Source organism: Trachemys scripta, chromosome 7, assembly GCF_013100865.1.
Source record: "Trachemys scripta elegans isolate TJP31775 chromosome 7, CAS_Tse_1.0, whole genome shotgun sequence".
Taxonomy (NCBI): Eukaryota; Metazoa; Chordata; order Testudines; family Emydidae; genus Trachemys; species Trachemys scripta.
Window position 1 is genome coordinate 114976583 of NC_048304.1, and position 23937 is coordinate 115000519.

The window sequence follows — 23937 nt, forward strand, 5'->3', positions numbered from 1 at the left end:
CTTATTTCCAGCGGGGGAGTAATTGGCTCCAGATATAAGCTTCTCCTCCCTCTCCCTCCCCTTCCCCCCAATGCATCAGTTCAGCTATGTTGGCTGGGAAAGCTCGAGTCCGCTCACTCCCTCCTCACCTGCACGGGTCCATTAGCAGGCTACCATCCGGCCCTCAATTAATATCCTGCCAATTTTCCTCTCACTTCCTCATAGACATGTTGGACAGCTGCAGTCTGCAAAAATAGGCTTTAGTTTTGCCGTGTCCTGTCCCATCCTCTCCAGCGACAGCGTGGTGAACCCTGGAGTGTCCGGGTGCTCAGCTGCTCTCAGTTTGGGGAAATTTTTCTCCTTTAGTCAATTGTACCAGTTTCCCTAACAGCGCTGTGTGCGCTCCGGAGGGCCGTACTGCGATTGAGGTTTAAAGAATGACGGTGATGAGTGAGGTGGAAGCTCAGAGATTAGAACCCCAGGAGCTTGGCTTTTTTTATTTATGTGTGGAGGGAGAATAGAGAGGGTGGTCGGGATTGAAAAACCACATCAGCTCATCGCTTTGAACTTTGATTCAGAAAAGGGCAATGACCGGAGAGCGATGCTCTTAGGGAGGCTGAGTTTAATGAACAGAGACCGCAGAAACTGAAAGCTACAAAGGAACCTCCCTGGTCTCTAAAACTAAGTGTGGGAAGTTGCTTGTAGAACGATGAGGCAATGTCGGGGTGTATCGTTATCCTGTGTGTTGGGAATAGAGGTTCATTATCTGGCACTTACAATGTTTCTTTTCTAGGTTCCTTTTTCAGTGCTAGAGCCCTGCATAAGTGGGTCTGATCCAAAGCCCACTGATATCAATGGGGGGCTGTGACCTGACTATGTGTATGCACAATGCCTAGCACAACGGGGCCCTTGTTCTGAGTGAGGCCTCTAGGTGCAATCACAATATAAACCTCAAATAATGACAATGACGTCTATGGGCTTTGGATGGTACTTAGTTCCTTCTCTCTCCCTGTTCTCCGCCCACGCCTTAGCACTAACTAGCAGTTCTGTGCTCTGCTCTGCTTTTCACCACATGCTGCCAGTTGCCCCTAGTGTCTTATCGTACCATTCCCACTTACTAGCGTAGAAACTGCCGTGCTCTGGGCCGTTCCTGTACGATAGCGTCAGACCTTTGTTAGGGTTTGCCTGCTTTATTGTGCCATTGTGAAATGGACAAGTGTGCTGAAATGACCAGACTGGGTTGGCTAACACAGTACGGTCTATTTTTGATCTAAGTTAGAGACAAAAGACGCCCACGCCTTTGGTAAAGAGAAAAAAATAACCTCTAAAGAAGCTGAAGCCTAGTCCCACATAGTCCCCTTTGGTTTCCATTGTTTGTATGAAACAAAGTAACCGTCCCCTCCCCTCCCCTGAGACTGTGTTGGACCGCATAGGAAGCAGTCACAGCGCGGGTTTTTAGGTAGACTGCGATGTCTTCCCGATCTGATTATCACTTTAAATTCTCTGCCACATACAATGGCAGCTGGCTGCAAGCGCCAGTCTGCCACAGCTTCAATGATAGCACTAGTCCCTGGTTGAGGAAGTGCACCCAGTAAAACTATTGAGTGTTTATTTTTCTAATTGAATGCTTTAGTTGAAGTTCTTAAATATTTAAATATTGTAGGAAAACGTTGGTAAAACATTCCCCGTATGGCCTCAAATACTGAATGGAAAACATACTAATAATGCCTAGCAGTTCTATATGGAGAGGGCCTCTCCTTAAAGCACTTTGCAAAGGTAAGTAAGAATTACCCCTATTTTGCAGAGGTAGAGACCAAGAAGGGTCAGGGACTTGCCCGCGGTTATACCATGGATCTGCTCATAGATAGCTAGCCAAAGCCAGAGGTCCTGAGTCTCAGGTCACTGTCCTGAGCACTAACCCAGACTGTATCCCTGTATACTGGCTAGATTGGGAATACTACAGAGTTAATATTCTCCTTCAAAGCCTGGTAGGCCAACAGTCTAGGTTAGTGGGTTAATGTAAGAACATAATAATTCCTCCCTTGGCTGAATGGCGCTACAGATATAAGAACATAACGTAAGAACGGCCATACTGGGTCGGACCATTGGTCCATCTCACCTAGTATCCTGTCTTCTGACTATGGCCTAGGCCTTGAGAGACATTGGCCAATTTATACATTGCGCTGAAGGGATCCCAAAGTGCTTTGAGACAATGGGCCATGTCCTCAGCTGCCTGAGGACAGCTCTGCGAGCAGGGCCGGCTCCAAGTTTTTTGCCACCCCAAGCAAAAACATTTTCCCACACTCCCCAACTCTGCCCCTTCCCCGCCCCATTCCAACCCCTTCCCCAAATCCCCAGCCCCGCCTCCTCCCCTGGGCGCACCACATTTCCCCTCCTCCCCCTCCCACCCAGGCTTGCCTGGGAGGGAGGGGGAGAAGCGGAGCGGCGGCACGCTTGGGGGAGCAGGCAGCAGTGGAGCGGAGGTGAGCTGGGGGGGAAGCGGTTCCTCTGCTCCCCCCCCCCGCCCCCAGGGATACTTCCTGCGGCCCGCCCACGCCCCCCCCCCGCCGCAGCTCACCTCCACTCAGGGCCGGCTCCCGGCTTTTTGTGCCCCAAGCAAAAAAAAAAGGGGGAGCCGGAGTGCCGCCCCTTGGAAAGGGCCGCCCCAAGCAAATGCTTAGAGCGCTGGTGCCTAGAGCCGGCCCTGTCTGCCACGCATGGCTCTCCTGTGTCAAAATTCATATTGAACAATTTTGGCTCTTTGGGCAAAAGAGCCAACCTCAATCTGCCCCTTAGTGAGGACAGAGGTGCCAGAGATTTTGACTTGACTCTTGCTCTTTAATACTAAACATTAAAAATTCAAATCAAAGAATTCAAAAATAATCAAAAAAACTAGGCCCCCAAAGCCGAAGACGTATAATCAAACAGGCAAATAATTGAAATGTATAAACAACGATTATCCATTGTGCCACTGGGGTAAAATGCAAAGGCAGATCAGCACTGGCCTGCTATAGCTTTACCCGGTGTGCTAGGTGCAGAGAGGTCTGAGGTATGCCTCCTTGTGCCCAAGCCCCGGGGGATATTCCTCCCAGCAGAGGGCAGGCGGTGCCTCTGTCGCTGCTCTCCTTGAGGTTGATGCCAGGGGAGGGAGTGCAGTTGTAATTTGCACTAGTGCTCCATAGGAGCTCTGCTGGCAGGGGCTGGTGTGTGGCGGGGGGGGGGGGTGCACTGAATCAACACACTCCCCCCTTGGCCCTGCCCACATTGTGATGGTGCTGGCCCATTATCTTCTCCTCTCCCCTGACAAACAATTGTGTGGGCAGCCAGGAGTGAATGCACGATTCCTGGCCCTGTGCTGTACGGATCTTCAACAGGATAGTAAGGAGCGGGGGACGTGTCCCCCTCATTGCCTGCCAGTGGCTGCATCTCTACTCCGGACAAGTGAGGTTTCAGCCCCTATGTATAGGGCTATTGCAGGCTGGTCCCTGATGGAACTCCCAGCATCCTCACCAGAGCTGATGTTTTATGCTGGTACCAACTAGAATCTAGCTCATACACTTGCAATCCAGAACACATCATAACCCAGGTACTAAGAGAATCACTCCCACTAGCTAAAATAACTCCCCTTCAGCTGTTTTTAGCTGAGTTACATGAACACAGCAGATACGGATTGTGTTCTATTATGCGTGGCATGTGAGAGGAAATGTTTGGTGCTGGACAAATTGAGGAGCAGGGCTAAGCTACAGGATGGTAGCATCATGGCCCCCCCTTTCCCCAAACTCCCCTCGTGTGGGCTGTAACTCCACCCACTACCCTGTTTTGTGCAGGTTTTTATGCTGCAATCCTCACTGCAGGATCTGAGTGCCTCCTGCTACTGCATTCAAGTTTGCAGCTCAGTGAAGTCAAGTGCAGTCGTACGAATGGCTTGAGAAGTAAATGGGTTTGGTTTTTACCCACCTTCTTGCTCGTGTGGTGGCCTTTCCAAGGGATCAAGGAACTGTTTTCTCTGCCAGCTTGTGTTTTGGGGAGGGATTTGGCAGATGAAACAGGGTTTTTCCAGCACTTGGACTCTTTTCAAAGGCTCCTTTCACTTTAGTTTTGTTTATCCACTTCCTTCATTTTTGCTCATATTGACTTTAAAGACGCCTGATGTGTTTCCTAACTTGGGACTTTGTGCCGTGTGACCCCCGGGCTATGAACATTCAGTTAGGGAATTTGAGACAGGGTAATAGACTTCAAATGCCTGTTTGGGCTAAAGGTAGGTAATAGTTCTCCCTGTCCTCCACTCAGGTACCCCATAACTATTCTCCTTAGTGTTCAACTTCATCCCCAATTGAAATGGATAACTTATATGCAGCCATCTGGATCTAATGGAAGGAATCCATTCAACCAAAGGGCAAACTCCCATTTACTGGTACAGCAGGATCAGATCCATGGTTAGAATGAACAAGCTGACTGCAGTTTTTCCGGGGTCTGTCCTATAGCCCCAAAATTGAGGCTTTCAGGAAAATTGAAGCGTTGACTATTTAAAGCACCACAACATTGTGACATTGTATAAGAACTGCCAAGTGCAGCATCACAATACTCCTTTAAACCTAATTCAGCGAGCTGTATATCGAAAGCCAGTTCAATACTAGCACTTACCGATGTGTCTTTCCTTGAATCTGAACCCATTTACTTAGAGGTCATGAATTGCACATCTAAAAAGATCCCTCCGTGGGGCCACACTTTAGCATTACCAAAAAGCGTTGTTCAAAGTTTTGGAGTGCTCTTTACTACAAAATATGCTTGTTTTATTCATTCATTTCACAGATTGCAGAAACGAAACTGCCTTCGATCCCCAAGATTGAGTCTCCAGAGGCATATTATGAAGAGGCTGAGCCATATGATATCTCTGTGAATGGTACGTCAGAGCCGGTTCTCGGCATTTCATAGCTATCATTCACTAGCGTGAGATGCAGAACTCAATGTTTGTGGAAACAATCAAACAGAACTACTTTCATACAATTCTTTTTTGATGCCTGTGGATTTGCTGGTCATAAGAAGGGTACATTTTTATACCTAGTTTTACATTTATTTTTACATAGTTTATAAAGGATTAATAAATGACTAGTAGATGTTATACGCCTGCTATAGACAAGAGCAGTATGTATTATAGATGGCTATAAAATATTATACGTGTTGGTGGATTCTCCATTTCCTGAAGTCTTCAGATCAAGAGTGGATGTCTTTCTGGAAGAGATGCTTTAGCCGGACTCAATACAGGGGTAACTGCATGAGATTCAGTGGTCTCTGATATACAGGAGATCAGACTAGAAGCTTTAATGGCACCTTCTGGCCTTAAAATCTATGAACCCTATGGGTATATTGGACTTTATATCAACCTTGAAGCATTTATTAAAACAGCTCTTCAAAATGTATTAACCATTTTAAACTATGTATAAATGTACCCTTTATGTAAAGTGTGACAGTTTATAAACTGCAGTGATCTAGATCACTAGACCGTCCCCTCTTTCAGTCTTGGGTACCAGAGTCAGGGAATTCAGAGAAGGATAACAAGTAAGGCTGATGATTTGGATCAGAATTCATTACCATTGTGTGAGCAGCACTAGACCCAGCTGTGCAACCCTGAGCTTTAAAATTTGTGACGAAGAAACAAAGTGGGGGACGTTGCTTGAAATTATGCAGGGTTAATTTATTTTGACAGTCCTTATCCCGAAGAGATGACTGTATCTTCCCAGGTGTTTGTACAGTGCCTAGCGCAATGGAGGCCCTGATCCTGATGGGGAGCCTTTGGGAGCTACAGCTCTCCTGTCGGCTTAATTACCCCACCTCCGCGAGAGGCAGTAGTTATGTTGGCGGGAGAAGCTCTCCCACTGACCCAGCACTGTCCACATGCAGGGTTGGGGTTGGTATAACTATGTCACTCAGGGGTGTGGATTTTTCACACCCTTGAGTGACGTAATTATATCACAGTAAATGAATAGTGTAGACCTGGCATTAGTTTGAGGCTAAGATGAATGATGAAATCAGCTGCAGTTAAGTGGAGTGAGTTGGAGTATTAACTCCTAGTTATCACCCCATCTGCATCAATCTCTTTCTATGTTTAAATCAGCGCTGCCTCGGCAGCATGGGACCTGATCCAGCTAGCTACTGGGGGCTCGGATTAGTTTCCATTTTCTCCAAATCACCATAGTTTGGGGCGGTGCAGATAAAAGCCTTCAGGGTTGTCCCATCTCTGTAATGAGGAAGCCAGGTTTGGGTTTTCAAAACCTCACCCTGGACTGGTTGGCTTCTAGATGTCATTTTATCTAAATGGCTCCACTCCAGTTAGAATACTGTGGGCCAAATTCTGCTCTGTTACTCCTGATTTGGGGGTAGCACTTTGGGGGTAGTTACTGGGCCCTGTGAGTGCAGAGAAAATCCTACCTCCAGAAGGATCGGTGGGTAAAGCACTTTTAGAAAGAAAAATAGGTGATTTTTTTTTTCAGTGCTTGGGGTTGCAGCCTTGACAGAGACAGTGCAAGATACTGTTTTGGGGTTCAGTGTGCAGTCCAGACCACTGAGGGAGGGGTTGTGTCACCACTTGCCCTGCAACCCTGGGGGTTTTACAATGCTTTGCCGCTGTAGCTCACAGCCTGGGGTGCTCACAACCAGTCTACAAGCATGCAGGCCATATCCTGAAGAGCTAAACAGCCCTGGTTCAGCAGGTGTCACCCCAGCGGCCAGTCTATAGCCCACTCTGGCTTCCACCAGCCTCGGTTACAACCAGCAATAGACCTTTGTTGTCTTTGCCTGAGGACTGGACTGGTCAGAGAATCCAACACATGTTCCTTTGTCTAAGGCAGACCTGTTTACCAACTGCCCCAGACATACCTGGTTTAAACGCACTTTAGTCATAATTCCAACATATATCCATAACGCTGAATACACGCTGCACACATACATCATGCAAGACTATGAATGGTCAGTGAGTTATTAGTTTTCAAATGATACCTCAAAATGTATATTTTATACAAACATTCTTGCGATAGGGTGGGAATACAGGGATGCTTATGGTCACACCTGCCCCTTTACAAAGCTGTAGGAAGGTTGGACCCTGGCTGACCCAGAGGCGGCGGGGCAGAGCCCTCTTTCCTGGACAGGGCATCTGCCACCATATTTGTTTTCCCCTTTATATAGAAGAAACCTATTTTGCCAGGACATAATATCAGACGATATCCATCATTTCAGCTACTGGGTTTTTTACAAACACTTCACTGTGATGTTAATAACCAGCGTGGTGGTAGATTTAAAACGATATATTACATGTCACTTTTAAAATAAATATCCTGATACCAGTGCGTGAGCTGTGATGAGCGTTTCAGGCATGATGAGTTGCTGACAAAGAGCAGTGAACCGCAAATGGGCCTCTGAGTCACGGACGCCCCACAGTGTCACGCTCCCCAGTGCTCGGAGTCGGAGGATTAGAATTCTGCTGACAAAAAATTCACCATCAACTCCACCTCCCGCAAATAAAAAAACCTCCAGTTTTTGCCAGTTTCACGTCAGATTCTTTCCCTACCCAAGCAAAAAGGCAGCTGTAAACTTCATCCCACAGGATAAAGTTGGGAATTAGCTAGCAAGTAAAAAGAAAAGGTATGACTCCCTTTTCTTGTTTCTTTTCCTGTTGTTTTAAATTGTGTGTAGCCCGTCAGCCCAAGGCTGCCTCTAACTTGTTTTGGGGCCTCATTCAGGCCACAAAGCATCATACACACTGGGGTGTTTTCCAATTGCCTTTGCAGTAGATAATAGTTACATTTTTTGCCATACACATAGGAAAATATAATTGTCCAATTATGCTGAGAACCACAGCATGTAGGGACATGCACCAAACTTATTCGTATGTAGCCAGGTGTTCTATCTCGTATATATGCCAATTAAACTGGGTTATGTTACTCAGACAGCTTTATAAAACCAACATTTTTGTGCATAGAAAACCTTGTGGGGGGGAATAAACAAGAATTCTACTGAAATCTCTCTTTTGCTTGGCAATGCAGGATATTTAATTCAGAATATGCACTGGCAGGGGAGTGCCTCTAATAACTGATGGCACCTTTGTCCTGAGAAGTTTCTAGTGAATGATTATGCAGGCACGAGGCATACAGCGAACAGGCTAAGATGGTTTGGGGTAGTGTCAGAAATATAAGATTTTGGTTACCAGGAGCACTGTCTATTGGCTGCTATTGTTAGTTTATCATTAGACGAATGAGAAATGTGCTACGTGTTATACAGACCAATGAACGGCATAGATGCAGGGGACTAGGAGTCACGACTCCTGAGATCTGTCCCCAGTGTGTTACTGACTCGCTATGCCCCTTTGGGCAATCCACTCAACTGTTCTGTGCCCCAGTTTCCTTCTCTGTCATAATGAATATAATCATACTGCCAAGTACCGTATATACTCGTTCATAAGCCGAATTTTTTTAGTAAAAAAGGGAAGCACCAGAGAAGGGGGTCGGCTTATGAACGGGCACAGAGAGGGAGAGGTGGGACACAGCCCCTCCCCCCAACAGAGGGAGCAAGGAGAGGCAGCACAGGCAGCAGAGCCAGAAGGAAAGAAGTGGGGCCAGAGTCTCTCCGCTTCTGGCCACACTGCTCTCCCCCGAGCCTCCGAAGCAGCTGCAGCTGTTCCACTCAGCCCTGCCCGCCAGAGCAGGCTGTGGCCGTGCCGCCCCGCCCGCCAGAGCACACTGCGGCTGTGCCGCCCGGCCCAGCCCACTGGAACACGCTGCGGCTCGCCGCCTGGTCTGGCCCACCGAGCAGGCCGCGGCCATGCTGCCCAGCCTGCCGGAGCAGCTCCAGCCAGGCCAGAGACATCCTCCCCTGGCCCTCCCCACATAAGGTGGGATGGGATGGGATGGGATGGGATGGGGAGAGTTTGGGGATCCCGGGCTAGGGGTGGAGTCATGTGGAGGGTGGTCACAGGGGTTACTTCCCTGACTCCCAGCTTCTCCCCCGCCAAAAATTTCCCCACCAGTTGCTGTCCCGGCCCGTCAGGGTAAGCAGCTAGCGCGCTGGGACAATTTGTTTACTTAGGTTTACCTCCGTGCCTGCGGACGTGAGGTAAACAAACCATCTTGGCCCACCAGCGGCTTATCCTGATGGCCCGGGAGCCAAAGTTTGCTGACCCCTGAATTATAGGGTCAGCTTATGAACAGGTCATAAAAAATTTCCATTTCCAGCCGGAGCACAGGTGCAGGGGGACCGGCTGGCGGGGATTGGAGGGGAAGGGAGTGGGCGGGAGAGAGAGAGAAGGGGGCGGCCAGGGCTACAGCAGGGGCGCTGCCACGCGGCCCCTCCCGCTGCGCTGCCTCCTGCCTCCTGCTGCCTGCCGTGAGGGCTCTGCTCCGGTCGGCAGGGAGGGAAGGAAGAGGACTGCCCTGCAGGGCGCTCTGGTTCTCCACGCCGCCACCCCCTACAGGGCGGCCAGAGCGGAACAAGAACAAAAACAAACAAAAAAGCAGCCGTGCCACCCTAGAATTGGGCAGAATGCCACCTCCAATAGTCTGCCTCCCCAAGCACCAGCTTGCTCAGCTGGTGCCTGGAGCCAGCCCTGGTTGAGGCTCACCCGTGAAGAACAATGGGACATGTTCTGATCTCCTTATGTTGAGTAGCCCTTACTCCTCAGATGGCTCCATTGACTGTGGGTCTGAAATCTGATAGGGGCCCCTTGTGGAATAAGGTGCTATTCAACATGAGTAAAGGTGATCTGTCCTTGAGAGATCCTTGGTTGGAGAGTGTAGTGCGTCATTGTTAGGTGTTAGTGTTCTCCTAGGCATCAGCTGCTCTTTGGATACTCTTCTAGTTCAGATGTTAGCTTTGTTAGTCAGGAAAGACAATTTGAAATGTGAGGGCTCTGGTGAGGCCAAATCTTTACCTGCAAACTGGTCGCTGCATCCTTGGACAGTAAAATGCTAATGAACTTGGTGGTGTACACCACTGCCCTCTGCTGGATGGAATCAGAACTGTTCAACTGTGCTACAGGCTCTGTAGTGCAAACAGGTGGCGGAGATTCTCTGTTAGCTCAGTGCTAGGGGAAGGATCTGAATTCTGTTCCCTCTACGGCCACCGTGCATAGCACAGTGACAGTTGCGAAGTCCGAAGTGGAAACAGATTACAGTATGAGATGAGAACCCTATTTTGTCTGGTTGCTGACCTGGACTGTGTTTTAAGGCTTCTTTGTTAAATGAATCCCTTTTCTTCATAGGCCCACCTCCTCTTGTCATTTATGCTGGGGGAGATCACGGGTAGCTAATGGAGTTACATCTGATATCCTATACTTTTAATGAAGTTGCACCTGTATAAAATTCTGTGAGAGGAGAATCAGGCCCATAAAGTGAACTGGGATGGGACAAATCCTGAATGTCAGAGTAGACAGTATTGTTACCCACATCTTAACTGCTGAACCACAGGGCTCCTCAGCTGGTCTCTGCCCCAGACATAAATAAGGCACTTTGCAGGTGGTTATGCACAGACGCCTTTGCAGGGGGGTTATATGGGAAGGAAAAAGCTTAAGAATTGGCCAAGAATCTCCATGGTCCTAGTGAAAATCACTCTCTGACCAGTTCACAGTTCAGGCTGCTACTTTAGGGGAATGAAAATCTGGATGGGAGATCTGTAATGAAATTATGACGTTAGGAAGAAATGTAATTAAGTGGCTGAAGAGGAGCTATAGTAGAAGGGGAAAGAGAGAGTTTGTTGTCTAATGGCCACAGCACAAGGCTTGAGTAAAGAGACCTGAGTTCAAATCCTAGCTCTGTCTTTAAATCTCCCTAGGCTTGGTCCTGCATCCTCTGGGGTTGGAGTTTTGCTGTTGACTTCAACGGGTGCAAGACTGGACTCTCTGTCCCCCAGTTTCTCCATCTGTAAAGTGGGGATAATGTTACTTATCTCTCTCATATGGGGTGATGGAACGTGCTTTGAGATCCTGGGGCAAAGATGCTATAGAAAGGCATCCTTTCCTAGCGGAGTGGTGAAGATGCAGGTAACTGGGGAGCCGCTGTTTGTCTCTTGTTACTGAGTTTTTGAATTTATGTCTTGTATCTCCAAGCAAATGGATGTATAAAATAAAACAAGACTAGTAGCACTAATAAAATTAGCAAATATGTTGCCAAGAAGAGACATCAAAGCAAATCCTCCAGATGGGCTGAGGAGATAAGCAAGTCATGTGGCATCAGAGGTGGGACTGAAAGACAGTGTAACAAATGGTGGATGAATAAATTAGAATGAACCTAATAAAGACAGGCTTGTTAGGTCTCGTGGCCGTTCCTTCATCTGCAGTATTTTTGCACATAATCTAAGAACGCCATTGCCCTTCGTTACATTTGCATTAATTACTAGGATCCCTTTTTGCTTCGAGTCAGTGCTGAGATGGATTCCATCCTTATCAGTCTACCCCGGCGCTGCATTTGCGTAACCGAGTGGCACGATACGAAACAGAATGGGAATATGAGTGACAATGTGGCTGCCTAATTAATAATAATTCAGACTGAAATATTTCATCTGCACCAGTTGATTTTAATGTTGATGGTTATTTTAAAAGGAATTGCCTCGTTCAAGGGGAACCAATGTAAAATGTGGGGGCTCTCTCTCTCTCTTTGCTTGTGACTATGCAGGTATTCTTGGTAGGCTTGCTGCTACTGGAGCCAGGACAGGGTTGCAGGTTACCGAGGGAGTAATTTATGCCACAATAACCATGGGTACGGCATGTTTTCAAAGCCTGAATTTCTGGCATTGTCTTTCTATTTATTGTCATTGTAGCAGAGAGGATCACCTGCCCAAACTATCCATTTTGTTACCACCGGCATTCCTCCCTTACAAGCATGGATGGATCACCACCACCATTTGGCACATTGTCATCCCGGATGGATGCATTTCCATTCAGGAGAGCGGGGTAGGGGTGGGGGAGATGTTCAGAAGTTCGCAATCACTTTTTGCCAATCAATGGTTCATCCCATATAGAAGGAGTTTTTATCAGAGTACATCTGAATGGCGCTGCTTTTTATAGATGAAGATGTTGCAACCAGTGAAGGGGCTGATCATTAGCTGGTGTAAAATAGGCATAGTCCTCTGGAAGTGGAGCCATGCCAATTTACAATAGCTGAGGATCTGTTCCAAAGTCTTCTAGGAGGTAAGCTGTAGAGTGGCCTGTCTGCAGGAAATAATACAGTCGTCGGCTTTTGAAAGCTGAATTACCTGATCGGTTAATGGTGGGCCATTAACACGATACCCATGGAACATTCAGTGAATTTTGAAGTGGATGGTCTCCTTTTGAGACATTAGCTTAATTAGTGTTGCTTTGCACTAATCACCTGTTGGAGCTACATATAACACTTAATTGGGAGAGATTTTGGGAGCAATATTGTAACATTGCTGTGGCTTCTGAAAGTTATTTTTATTTTAAAAATGAATACACCTACCTTCCTGGATAATGCTTCAAGGAATCACAGTAAAGTGTTTTAACTATTTTCTCTGTTTTCCTCTCAAAAATGTCTACAATGTTAAGGTAACCCTACACTTGAGTGGACATTTGACTAAGTCTTGATCAGAGCAGCATAATGAGATCAGTATCTTAATTCTGTTCAGTAGGGATGAACATGCACGAATTAAACACGAGGTGCACAAATCTTGGGGTACGCCTCTGATAGATCTATGTGAACCCCACTAATAATAATGGGTGGCTGGCAGATTACATCTGTATCATGAACACCTAGGTCTTGTTGCAAATCTCATGGAAGTTGCTAGGGAGTCTTTCTATTGACTTCAATGGACTCTGCACCAATGACCAGCCATCTTCACCTTCTGAAAACCTTCATGACCTATGTACATCAGAGCTGGGTAGCACTATACATCGTGGGTGTAATTTTCAAACGTGGTTAGCATTGGCCTCTGCTCTCATTTGAATGGTAACATTCCTCTTGACTTCAGTGGGAACAGAGTTAAGCCAACGTTGAGCGTTCTTGAAATCCCATTCCTTATTAAGAATGTAATGGACAGTTACATACTGTTCTTGATTGAACATAAAAACAATCGCTATTATTTAAGGCTGTAGTTTATTACTAATTCTTACTGCCACCACTCAACATCGCTTCACTGGTGCCAATGCTCAGATGTATGTTTGCCATACATTCCAGGTTGAGTCGATTTAGCCGTTGGCCCAGAAAGGGAACCATAGAATAACATACAATGAATCATTGCTTGTTGCATGGCCTTGCAGAGTTCGTTTTTACATAAAGGAGGCAGGGGCTGACTTGGACGGAACTGGACATAGCTTGCAATCACATTGCAGGTTTGGAAATTTTGGCTTCTAGTTGGGTATATCAAATATATAATTGGAAAAATACAACCAACATCTGCTAGCGCATCTGAGGAAAGCTCTTAAATTGTAGACTCCTTTGAGTATTTGCAAAGAGAGAATCTCGGGTGCAAAACATCAAAGCAACAGTTTGGGCTAGAAGGGAAAAACGGATGCTGGGAGATCAAATTCACTAAGAAAATGGCCCTAGGAAATCTTCAACAGAGAAAAGCCCTGGGGCAGAGCCTCTGAGCTGCTTGTGACTGTGGCATGCTGTGAGGACGCTCTCACTTGCCTGATGTGAGGATGTATGAAACAAACTGGAATTACCACCCAGAAATACACTTGGTGACCAGCTTTGCCTTTTTTACAGAAGACGGAGAAGCAGTCAGCAGCTCATACGAATCCTATGATGAAGAAGAGAGCAGCAAAGGGAAGTCAGCAACCCACCAATGGCCATCCACTGAAGCCACCATTGAGCTGATGAAAGATGCCCGCATCTGTGCTTTTCTCTGGAGGAAGAAATGGCTGGGACAGTGGGCCAAACAGCTGTGTGTCATTAAGGACACTAGATTGCTGGTATGCAAACATTTGCATTTCCTCCCTCACCCCCCAAATAACCTATTTTCTCAGACTGGGAGTGGGAAATGGCTTCTCAATTCCCATATGGCAAAGAGTCTTATTTTAATTCAGATGCTTTAAGAAATATCCACTTAGCCTCCACGTGGAATTCCCCAAAGATTTCCACTCAGTAACATAACCAATAGAATACAGGCAGGTGATACCACAAGCCAAAGAGCAGGTAAAGCAGTATTGCTGTTAGTTGTTCTAGAAAACGATGTGGGGTAAAATGTTCATCGATTCCAAAGCCAAGGGACCACAATGATCATCTAGTCTAACCCGATGTATAGCACAGGCCATAGAACTTCCCCAAAATAATTCCCAGAGCAGAGCTTTCAGGAAAACACCCAGTCTTGTTCTAAAAATTGCCAGTGATGGAGAATCCACCATGACTCTTGATAAATTGTTCCAATGGTTAATTACCATCACTGTTAAAAATTTACACCTTCTTTCCAGTCTGAATTTGTCTAGCTTCAACTTTCAGCCCTTGGCTCATGTTATACTTCTGGAGGCTAGGTGGAAGAGCCCATTATCAAATATCTGTTCCCCATTTTTTCAAAAGTGCCTAAATCCCATTTTCAAAAGTGAATTAGGCACTTAGAAGCTTACATCACATGGAAAACCAATGGCATTTAGGGACAGATTTACAAAGGAATTTAAGTGCCTAAAGAAGCAGATAGGTGCCTAGTGGGATTTTCAGACGTGCATAAGCAGGTAGGTGCCTAGTGGGATTTTCAGAAGTGCATAAGCAGGTAGGTGACCAAGTCCTATTTAAACTCAGTCGGAGTTAGACACCCAACTCACTGAAGAATTTTAAAAATCCCACTAGGTGCATCTGTAGGCCCCTAAACACTTTTAAAAATCTGCCTCCCTAGGTGTCTAAGTCTCTTTTGAAAATGGGACTTAGGTGCTGAAGGCATGTCAGCCCTTTAGAAAATTTTACACATGGCCTAGTGGTTTGTAAGCAAGTCAGGGACTCCTTTGTTCTAATCCTGACTCCTCTGACAGCAACCTCCCATGGCTGTTATTTTACTCATAACATGTTTGGTTAGACCCTGTAAAATCTCTTGAGATACAGTTTGTATGAAAGATGATGCGTGTGTGTGTGTGTGTGTGTGTGTGTGTGTGTGTGTGTGTGTGTGTGTAAAACATCTGGATGCTGCAGCTGTAACTGAGTTGGGCCTTCTTTGTGTTCTCTGCAGCTATTGCAGATGTGCACGGTGCTCCACTTGTGCTGATGTTAGGAAGTGGGTTATGTTGAGTTTACATGCTTCTAATCTCTTACTTTACTTCTCTCCTTCTGCTCTCAGTGCTACAAGAGCTCCAAGGACCACACCCCTCAGCTTGATGTGAACTTGCTGGGCTGCAGTGTCATACACAAGGAAAAGCAAGTGAAGAAGAAAGAACACAAGCTGAAGATCATTCCGATGACCTCAGATGTGATTGTGCTGGGCTTGCAGAGCAAGGACCAGGCCGAGCAGTGGCTCAGAGTGAGTGGAGCTGTGTCACTTTGCCCACCATGGTGCGATCATGTAACAAAAGACACGGGCTCTTAGGTTACAATGTCAGATTAGCTGTACCAGTGGAAAAGGGGGGCTGTTCATTCCGCTGTGCCCCTGTGGTAACTCCCTCTGGGCTCGCACTCCTGTACCCAGGGCTGGATTAACTTGGAGGCAAATTAGGCACATGGCTAGGGCCCAAATTGGTGTTGAGAGGCCAAAATCATAGGCCAGGATCCTTCGCCGCCTCCCCTTTGCCCAGCTGAAGGGGCACAGACCACCCACAGCAACGCCCTCTGGCCTGGCACTGCAACCCTAATCCAGACCCCATGGTGGTGTTTGGAGAGCACCACCCTGCAAGAGCAGCTCCTCTACCAGGGGGCTGAGCCCAGTTTCCCGCTGTGGGCATTGCCACCTGGCACCTGGGGTTGCAGCCCCATTCAAGTTTGGCCCAGCCAGCCTTCCATCATGATGGGAGAGGGTGGCTGGCGTAATCTGAGCGGGTGGCATTGCAATACGCCCTCCTCGCTTTCCCCTGAGACCGCCTCTCACACCCGGCTGAGAGAAGTGTATGGTTGCCCCAATGATGGGATTAATCTGGCCCTGCTTGTATCTTGCGCCTGCCTTCTTGGCACTCCCTCGTGCTCTGCCCTGACTGAGAAACGTGGTGAATAAGTTATTCCTTGCAGTTTTCTCGCAATGAAGAAGGTAAAAGAATACAGAAGGTCCTCGGATTCATTGAGGTGAAATGGCTGTCTCTTCCATTCACCCTTCTGGAATCATTTTTGCTGGCAGGGAACCTCTCCATCTCCTCCCCTGGGTTCTCCATGCTGGGCTCTTCACACGTCTCCATGCTCTCAAGGCTCAGCAGTTCTGCTGGAAGATTGTGCATGCTGAGATGTCAGGCATGCGGGGCCGGCCATATCAGATCAGCAGTGAAAGCTCTAGCTCCCTGCACTATGGTCTGAATTTAAGGGAAGGGAGGGGAGGATACATTGCCAGGGAAGGAAGCGTCTAAAATGATCCTTTAGGGTTGTTGAAGTTGTTGGAGACTGGGGGGGGGGTGTTAGTAGAGCAGAAAGAGGGGGTTAGAAAGAGACGGAGAGAGACAGAGAGTGAGTGTCAGGGGACAAGAGCAAAGAGTTTGGGTACAAGGCTACATACCTTTACTATATTCATAGGGATTCATGCATTGCACTGGAACTTAGCTGTACAACTCCCATAGACGTTACGGTGGCTCTGCTTGGAGGCCGTACTCCATTCCGCTGTTCTTCCGACATACACTGGCCTCATTCACAGCTGCAAGCACATAGACACATGCGCCGCTTCGTTTTCATGTCCAGGGCAAGCATGCTCCCGGCAAACCCTGGCCACCTTCTGTATGTCGGAGAATGGAGAGGACCTCCCCAGCCCAACCTTTCCAGCCAGAATAAAGAAGGGCTTTCAGCAAGAGAGCATTGAACTCCCAGCTTCAGTCTAATTGATGTTTAATGGGAAATGCTGCAGAGACAGAAGAACGCTTAATGCCGCTCTCTGTAACAATGCGTGGGAACGCTTTCTGGAGAAAGTCCCAAACACAGAATAGCTAAGGACTGTACAGGAAACATGGCTGTTCATGGAAACTGCAGCAGAACAATGAACCTTTACAAAGATCAGCGATTAATTCAAAGCAGGCAGAAGAGCTCTGTTCACTCGCAGCCTTCAACACACCCACTGGACTGATACAGAGGGCCAAGTTTTGCCCTGACTTAAACTCAGTGCAGCCCCATTGAAGTCACTCGGGTCGCAACATGTCAAGTCAAGGCAGGATTTGGCCCTTAGAATTTTTGTTCATTTGATTTTTATGGGCCAGGTCCTTAGCTGGTGTCACCACATTGAAATAAATTATGAAGAGTTACCTGATATACACCAACTGAAGACCTGGCTTTAGTGATTTCAGTTCCCAGGGTTTTATGCAAATTGTGTCATCTTATTTTGCTCCTAGTGCCTAGCATCCTCTGAATTTTGTTTTCCGTTTACAGTCCACATGAACCCAAAACCTCAAAGAGAAATTCTGTCTGAATGGCTTGCTCCACCTACATTCATGTCTGCACCCTACATGAGCAGGGCAGGGGTTTGACATCAAACCCTAATTCTGGTTTTGCTTGCAATGGGTCCCAGGTTTTGTTCACCGTGCGTTCCGGTTTTGTTGGTTACGGAGCCTGCATTCATGATCCCTTTGACAAAGCCGGTGTAAGGTTCAGGTTTTTAACAGTAGGTGAATTTTGGCATGATGTTGAGTTTTGCTGCCTATGTTCTGCATACCTCTGAAGATGATGAGTATTGGTAATTTAACAAGTCTTTTAGCTTGCTGCTTTGTTCTCTGTGCAGGTAATCCAAGAGACCAGTGGCCTTCAGTCTGAAGGAGTGGGTGAAGGAAATCAATATGTTCCAGACTCCCACCGTCTTAGTTACCTCAAGGTACAGCTTGTATCTTTAGCAAGGTGATATTCAATGTGTAAAATGCTTTAAATCCTTCTTTTACAGCCGACTCCTTTAACAAAAAACATGCAGAGTTTACACCAGTGCAGTAACTTTATCTGGGCAGGAAGGAGACTGAGACTGATACGAATGCAACCACACTTTACTGCTGAAAGAAGCATTATTGGAGCAATATTAATTTTCCTTGACATACATAGAGGGCATAAACTAACCTCTATTATTCCTGAACTGCCATTTGCCGAGTTTCTTGCTCCTTCCACTGACGTGTCTGGTGGAAACCTGTTAGTGGACGGAACGGACCACTGGTCTGACCTAGCGTGGCAGGAGCTACGTTCCTACCCTGACCCTAGTATAATGATTTGCCTACATCCAAACTCTCCAAAAGTTTGGATAATTTCAGATCCAGATTCAAACGTTGAAGCCTGGGATGATCTCCAATACAAATAAATGTTGGGAGTCTTAAGAAACAGCCCCAGAGCAGCACAAAGGTGTCTATCTGAGAGCTGGGGACCTGGAGATTCTCCAGTATTAGACCATCACAGTAGCACAATAAACCCAAGTAGGTGCCCAGATACCATGGTGAGGGACACAGCATGGACAGATAGATGGAAAAAAAGAGGTGGCAATGGATCCCATTTTACTTTTAGGAAAATATTTATTAAAAAAAAAAATTAAAAAGGCTTGGCCTACAATTTAAAGGGGAAAGGACCCTAACTAAATGCCTGACAGGAGTGGATGGGCCTCCAAAGTACACAATATAGGCTAGATCCTCACCTAGCTCCAGTGATTTCAACCGAGCTACACAGCTCCAAACCAGCCAAGGTAGGGGCCCACACATTTAGAGACCTGGGTTTGCAAATGTGCCCGGGTTGCGACATAGGACACGTGTGACTTTTCATGCTTCCTTCTGCGATGCCCACACTTTGTTCCCATAATTATTTCAATACTTTCCCCAAATTTCCCTTGACCAGCATAGAGACCCAGCCCATGGATTTTTTTTTTTTTTTGGTCAACAAAGACATTCTTAGCCAATGCTTGGTGTTGTTAATGTATTGCCTTGGCGCTCACGTCTGGTCCTCGTTGACAGGCGGACTTGTCTGAGAGGCATTCTGTGGCATCAGAGAGCGGGAGCAGCACAGACGGCCACCCGGAATCCATTGAAACAAAAGATGGTAAAAGAAACCAATGTCTGGTGTAACAGGACACCCCTTTGCTCTGTCTTCTTACCTCTCAGACTCACAGGACCACGTATTTGAGTTCCCTTCACCACCACCACCACCACCACCATGCAACAGTCTATTTACGATACCCTCTGTGCTTTCAGACCTCTCCTCAGGACCTGAGAGCAGCAGAGCCCTCCCTTCCCTGAGGCCTTTGTGAGCCCAAGCCCACCCCATCGAGCACTTCCTTCCTGTGTCTCTTTATCCTGATGGGCTAATTGGCTCTTTAGCCCACCAGCCTGATTATCTAATGCCCTCAATCTGCTTTCCGGGTGGGGCAGGGGGAACTAATTTGCCTCCAAGTGATCGGAGAGCAGGTTCACCCCCTGCACTGGGGAGAAGGATGAGTTTATTCCAGATCACCAGGCCCGCCCATTGCACTCGCAGCAAACCCCAAACTGATGTGATGGCGGGTGAAAGCTGTAGACATGTTAACTTCCATTTTTTTCAGGGACAGGTGGAAAGGAAGGATGGTCAAGTGTTTAGGGCTAGCAGTGTACAGCCCCTAGCACAATGGATTGGGATACGATTCTGTCATGGTGGTCACCACTGCTGCATCCGTCCTGACCACTCCTACAGTGACGGGCTGGGGAGAGAGGGTCGGGGGGACTGGGAGAGAAGGGGGTTGGAGATTGGGTGAGCTGGAGGTGAGGGGTGGTCAGAGATTGGGTGAGCCAGGGTCAGAGGGGAGCAGGATGGAGGGAAGCAGGATGGAGGGGAAAAGAAGGCAGAGAACAGGAACTATAGCCACAAAGGACCTGGGGGGGTGAAGGGAACATAGACCAGCCCTTCCCTTCTGGGAGCTCTGCACTGGGGAGAGGGACTTTTACTGGGACAAAATTGTATCCCTGACAGTGGGGTCCTGGCCTGTGAGTGGAGCTCCTAGCGCTGCAGTTATACCAATAAAAAGGATGTTAGTCTGGGACTCGAGATCTGGGTCCAGCTCTGCCAGACTTCCCATGGTGTATAAGTGCCTCAAGAGGCAGTTAGGTACCTAGGGGATTTTCAAAAACTCCTAACTCCCATTGCAGTTAATGGGATTCAGGCACCTAGGTGCTTTTGAAAACCTCGCTTGGTGCCTATCGGCAGCTTTAGGCATTGAAATACCTTGAAAAATCTGGCCCTTAGTCTCCCTGGGCCTTGGAGTTTTATAGCTGAGCCCTGCCTCACAGGGGTGTTGAGGATAAATTCATTAAAAAAGAAAGATTGTGAGGAGCTCAGATGCTACGGTAATGGGGGCCTTAGAGCACATCCTGCATGTTGTGTACAAATTAGGGTACCTGTTGGTATGCACAGCCTGTGTTGTTTATGGGGAGGACCTAGAGTAAGTGATGGCTTTATTTACTATTGACTCATTTTCGGCTAAGCATTCTAGACTTTAAAAAATGTGCCCACCACTAGTTTGGAACGAGAATCTTGTGTGTCGCTTTAACAACAGGTAACATGGTTTGTGTGTGTGGCTCCAACGGCATGACTTACATACTGTACATTTCTCTCTGTTTGTGTTAGTCAAGAAGAAGGGTACAACTGGCCTTAAACTGAGCAACCTGATGAACCTTGGGAGAAAAAAATCCAGCTCATTGGAGAGTCCAGAGAGGACACTAGAAACTTCCAGTAAGCGTCCGGAAGGATGTTACCATGAAACAGACCCCACAATTTTGTATTTTCAGCCTAGCACCCTAAAGAGAATTGTGCTCACAAGAGCAGGTAGCAGCATGAAGGATGAGTTGTCAGTCAGCCATCAGCCCCTGGAAACATCAGAGATAGACGTAGAAGGCCTCTGTGCTTCCGTCCCCAGAAAGCAACATAAGACATAGGGTTCCTGAACGCTCAACAGGGAGAGGTTGGTGTGGGATTTAAAGCTTTGGGTGAACAGGGCTCCATAGTTTTGCATAAGCTTTGACTAAGGGCAGGTCTACACGGAAAGCTTACATCGGCATAGCTATGTCTCTTGGGTGTGAAAAAATCTACAGCCCCCGAGTAACGTGCTTAGCTGACCTACTCTGCTGTAGACAGTGCCAGGTTGATGGAATAATTCTTCTGTTGACCTAGCTACCACTTCTCGGGGAGGTATATTAACTACGGCAACAGGAGAACCCGTCCTGTCGCTGTAGTGAGTGTCTACGCTGAAGCGCTGCACCCTAAGCATCCACAGTTTGTTTGCCACTCTGAACCTAACCTGAATTCTGAAGGTAAAAGTGTGACCAGTTTTCCACCCATGTCACAGCAAAATTTGGCTCCAAACCTTTACAGTTAACCTATGTGTAGCGAGCCCTCGCCTTTTAAACCAGCAACCAGACGTGTCTCTGTTGATATACTGGCCCAATGGAGGCTTCAAATGTGCGTGTGATTCCCAAACCCAGGTCCCAATGTGGTAGAAGATGTTACTAAGCCAGCATGTGCTTGCTTGCAGGTTACCTGAACATACTAGTGAACAGCCAGTGGAGATCCCGTTGGTGTCACATCAAAAATGGTCACCTCCATTTCTACCAGGACAAGAATAGAAGTAAATCTGCACAGCAACCTCTGAGTCTGGCGGGCTGTGAAATTATTCCAGACCCCACCCCTGACCATCTCTATTCTTTCCGTATTCTGCACAGTGGGGAAGAACTAGCCAAATTAGAGGTATGGCGGTCTATGTTTCTCATAGGAAATTATCGGGATATATCCGCTAAGGTGGCCATAAAAATTCCTACTGCCCTGCGGGATGAACTCAGCTGAGTAACATTCTCAGAAGTACCTCTCTTTAGCCGCAGATAAAATGTTAAGTCTCCAGGACTGCTGGTAACTGGAAACAGAGACCTTCATATTATGAAGAACACTAATCTTAAAAGGCCAGGATCTCAGCTGGCATAAATTGGTGCAACTCCGTTGACTTGCCATTCACTTACACCCGTTAGATTCTGGCCCAGAAAGCACAAGTGAATCTACTCAGATCTGCTACTTTCACTTGCCTGTATCCTGGACTGTTTATCTCTAATCTTAGTTTCCTCTGACATCAATATGATTAGAGTAGGAGGAGGACAATGTGAGCAATTTCCTGTGTTTTCCAGTGGGTGGAATATTTATAGCTAAACAACAGGCTTGAAATGACTGCCACCAGGTCCGAAGGTGTTTTGTTTAGCTGACCGACCGTTGTATGTCTGAGGTGCCCAGTAAATCACAGACAATATGTCTGCTGGCAGATGTAAAAGCTGAAGAGGTGTTTGAAAAGATAACAGCAGTTTGGAAATGGGGGAAACTAAACTTCATCAGAGTGTCATAGCCAAAGTCCAAGCTGACTGGCTGGTTTCCAGGTTGCATTAATTTTACTGGGATGGGAGATGGAGGAAGAATTGAGTCCAAAATATAGATTCCACATTTTGCCTGATTTAACAAAAATCTGCTTAATTTTAGGGCTATATGAGACCTGTTGACTTTTAACAGGGATCTGCGCAAACTTTATCCAGTTTCGATTGACATGAGTTCTCTGCCCCCCCCCCAAGTTTTGCTTTGTTTCTTTGAAATATTGGGGTTCAAGCAGCAACGCTCAGATTGAACGCTCGGGGAGGTCTGCTGCTGTCTGAACTTACAAGACAGCATGCTGACACTGCAGTGTTTCAGGTGGACGCCATCTGAAACCAGGAGTTCCACAGGAGATGGTCTCAAGTCACAGAATTCCTATCTGGACTGAGAACACTCCAAACAATGAACTGTGGCTCAAGCTGTTGGTGAACATCGAGGGTTTCAGTGCGTCTCATTACAAAGACATGGGTCTTATTCCAAAGCCTGATCTGGATTGGGGTTCAGATTTCAAACCTCCCTCCCAGGCACTCAGAAAGTGGTCAGTGGATGTTTGGACACAGGGTTTTGATTCGGACCCATAAATCAGCCCGAGTTCTTTTGAAACTTGTCCTGTTCAGAGACCCTGCAGATTTCATTATTCAAGTTATGCGCAGGTCTCCTAATACTAGCAATCTTGAAAGTCTTATCACTGCCCTCTACTGGTCAAAGAATGAAAATTCAGTCTTTCCTCTGCAAAATTGGATTGCCTGAAAGACTCCAGCAGGGGTGAGGCTATAGGCCGCTGAGATCTCCTCCACTGTAACAGGGAAAACTCAGAGCCCTGGTCTTGGCAGGGAGGTAAATGAGGAATTGCTTTTAGAAATACTCTAGTTTAAAATATAAATTTAACTATAAAGTCTACATGTGGGACCTTAATCCCATGTCAATTTGCTTAATTTCAAAGCATTGCAGTTTATTTATCCTAACAGACCCCAATAAATCTGCAATTTACCTTCCCAGCTAAAGCATATTAAGCATCTTGGAAACTGCTGTTACAGCCATAAAAATCTGTTTCTTTGGCTCTGTTGTAGGCCAAGTCGTCTGAGGAAATGGGCCATTGGCTGGGCCTTCTCTTATCAGAGTCAGGCTCGAAAACAGACCCAGAAGAATTCACCTATGATTATGTTGATGCTGACAGGATTTCCTGCATCGTGAGTGCTGCAAAGAATTCATTCTTGTAAGTCACAGTGGCAGCACTTTTGACTTTGAAAAATTCTTTGATCTTCTAGGCAGCTCTGTAGCTGGTGAGGGGTACCAGGTCGGAGAATGGAGTCCGGCCCTCAGCTGGTGGGTGGCTGTGTGACTAGGGTTTCCATATTTAAAAAATAAAAAAAGAGGACACTCCATAGGACCCGGCCCCGCCCCATTCCCGGCCCCGCCCCAACTCTGCCCCTTCCCGCCCCTCCCCCCAAGTCCCCGCCCTAACTCCGCCCCCTCCCCTGAGCGCCCCGCATTCCCCCTCCTCCCTCCCAGCCAC

The 23937-nt window shown here is 47.1% G+C and overlaps 1 protein-coding gene across 5 annotated transcripts in view; it reads left to right on the plus strand.

Annotated features, from left to right (window-relative positions):
• The window catches only part of AFAP1L2 (actin filament associated protein 1 like 2), a 120359-nt gene that overhangs the window by 81518 nt on the left and 14904 nt on the right, over positions 1–23937 (plus strand). For 3 of the 5 annotated variants that reach the window (XM_034777914.1, XM_034777911.1, XM_034777913.1), the window contains exons 5-12: positions 4792–4882; positions 13689–13894; positions 15247–15426; positions 17806–17895; positions 19004–19088; positions 20646–20750; positions 21550–21761; positions 23492–23637. In XM_034777914.1, coding sequence (XP_034633805.1) covers positions 4792–4882; positions 13689–13894; positions 15247–15426; positions 17806–17895; positions 19004–19088; positions 20646–20750; positions 21550–21761; positions 23492–23637 — 1115 coding nt within the window. Of the gene's footprint in view, positions 1–4791; positions 4883–11636; positions 11721–13688; positions 13895–15246; positions 15427–17805; positions 17896–19003; positions 19089–20645; positions 20751–21549; positions 21762–23491; positions 23638–23937 lie in introns of all 5 variants that reach the window. The other 2 variants (XM_034777915.1, XM_034777912.1) reach the window with 2 other exon arrangements.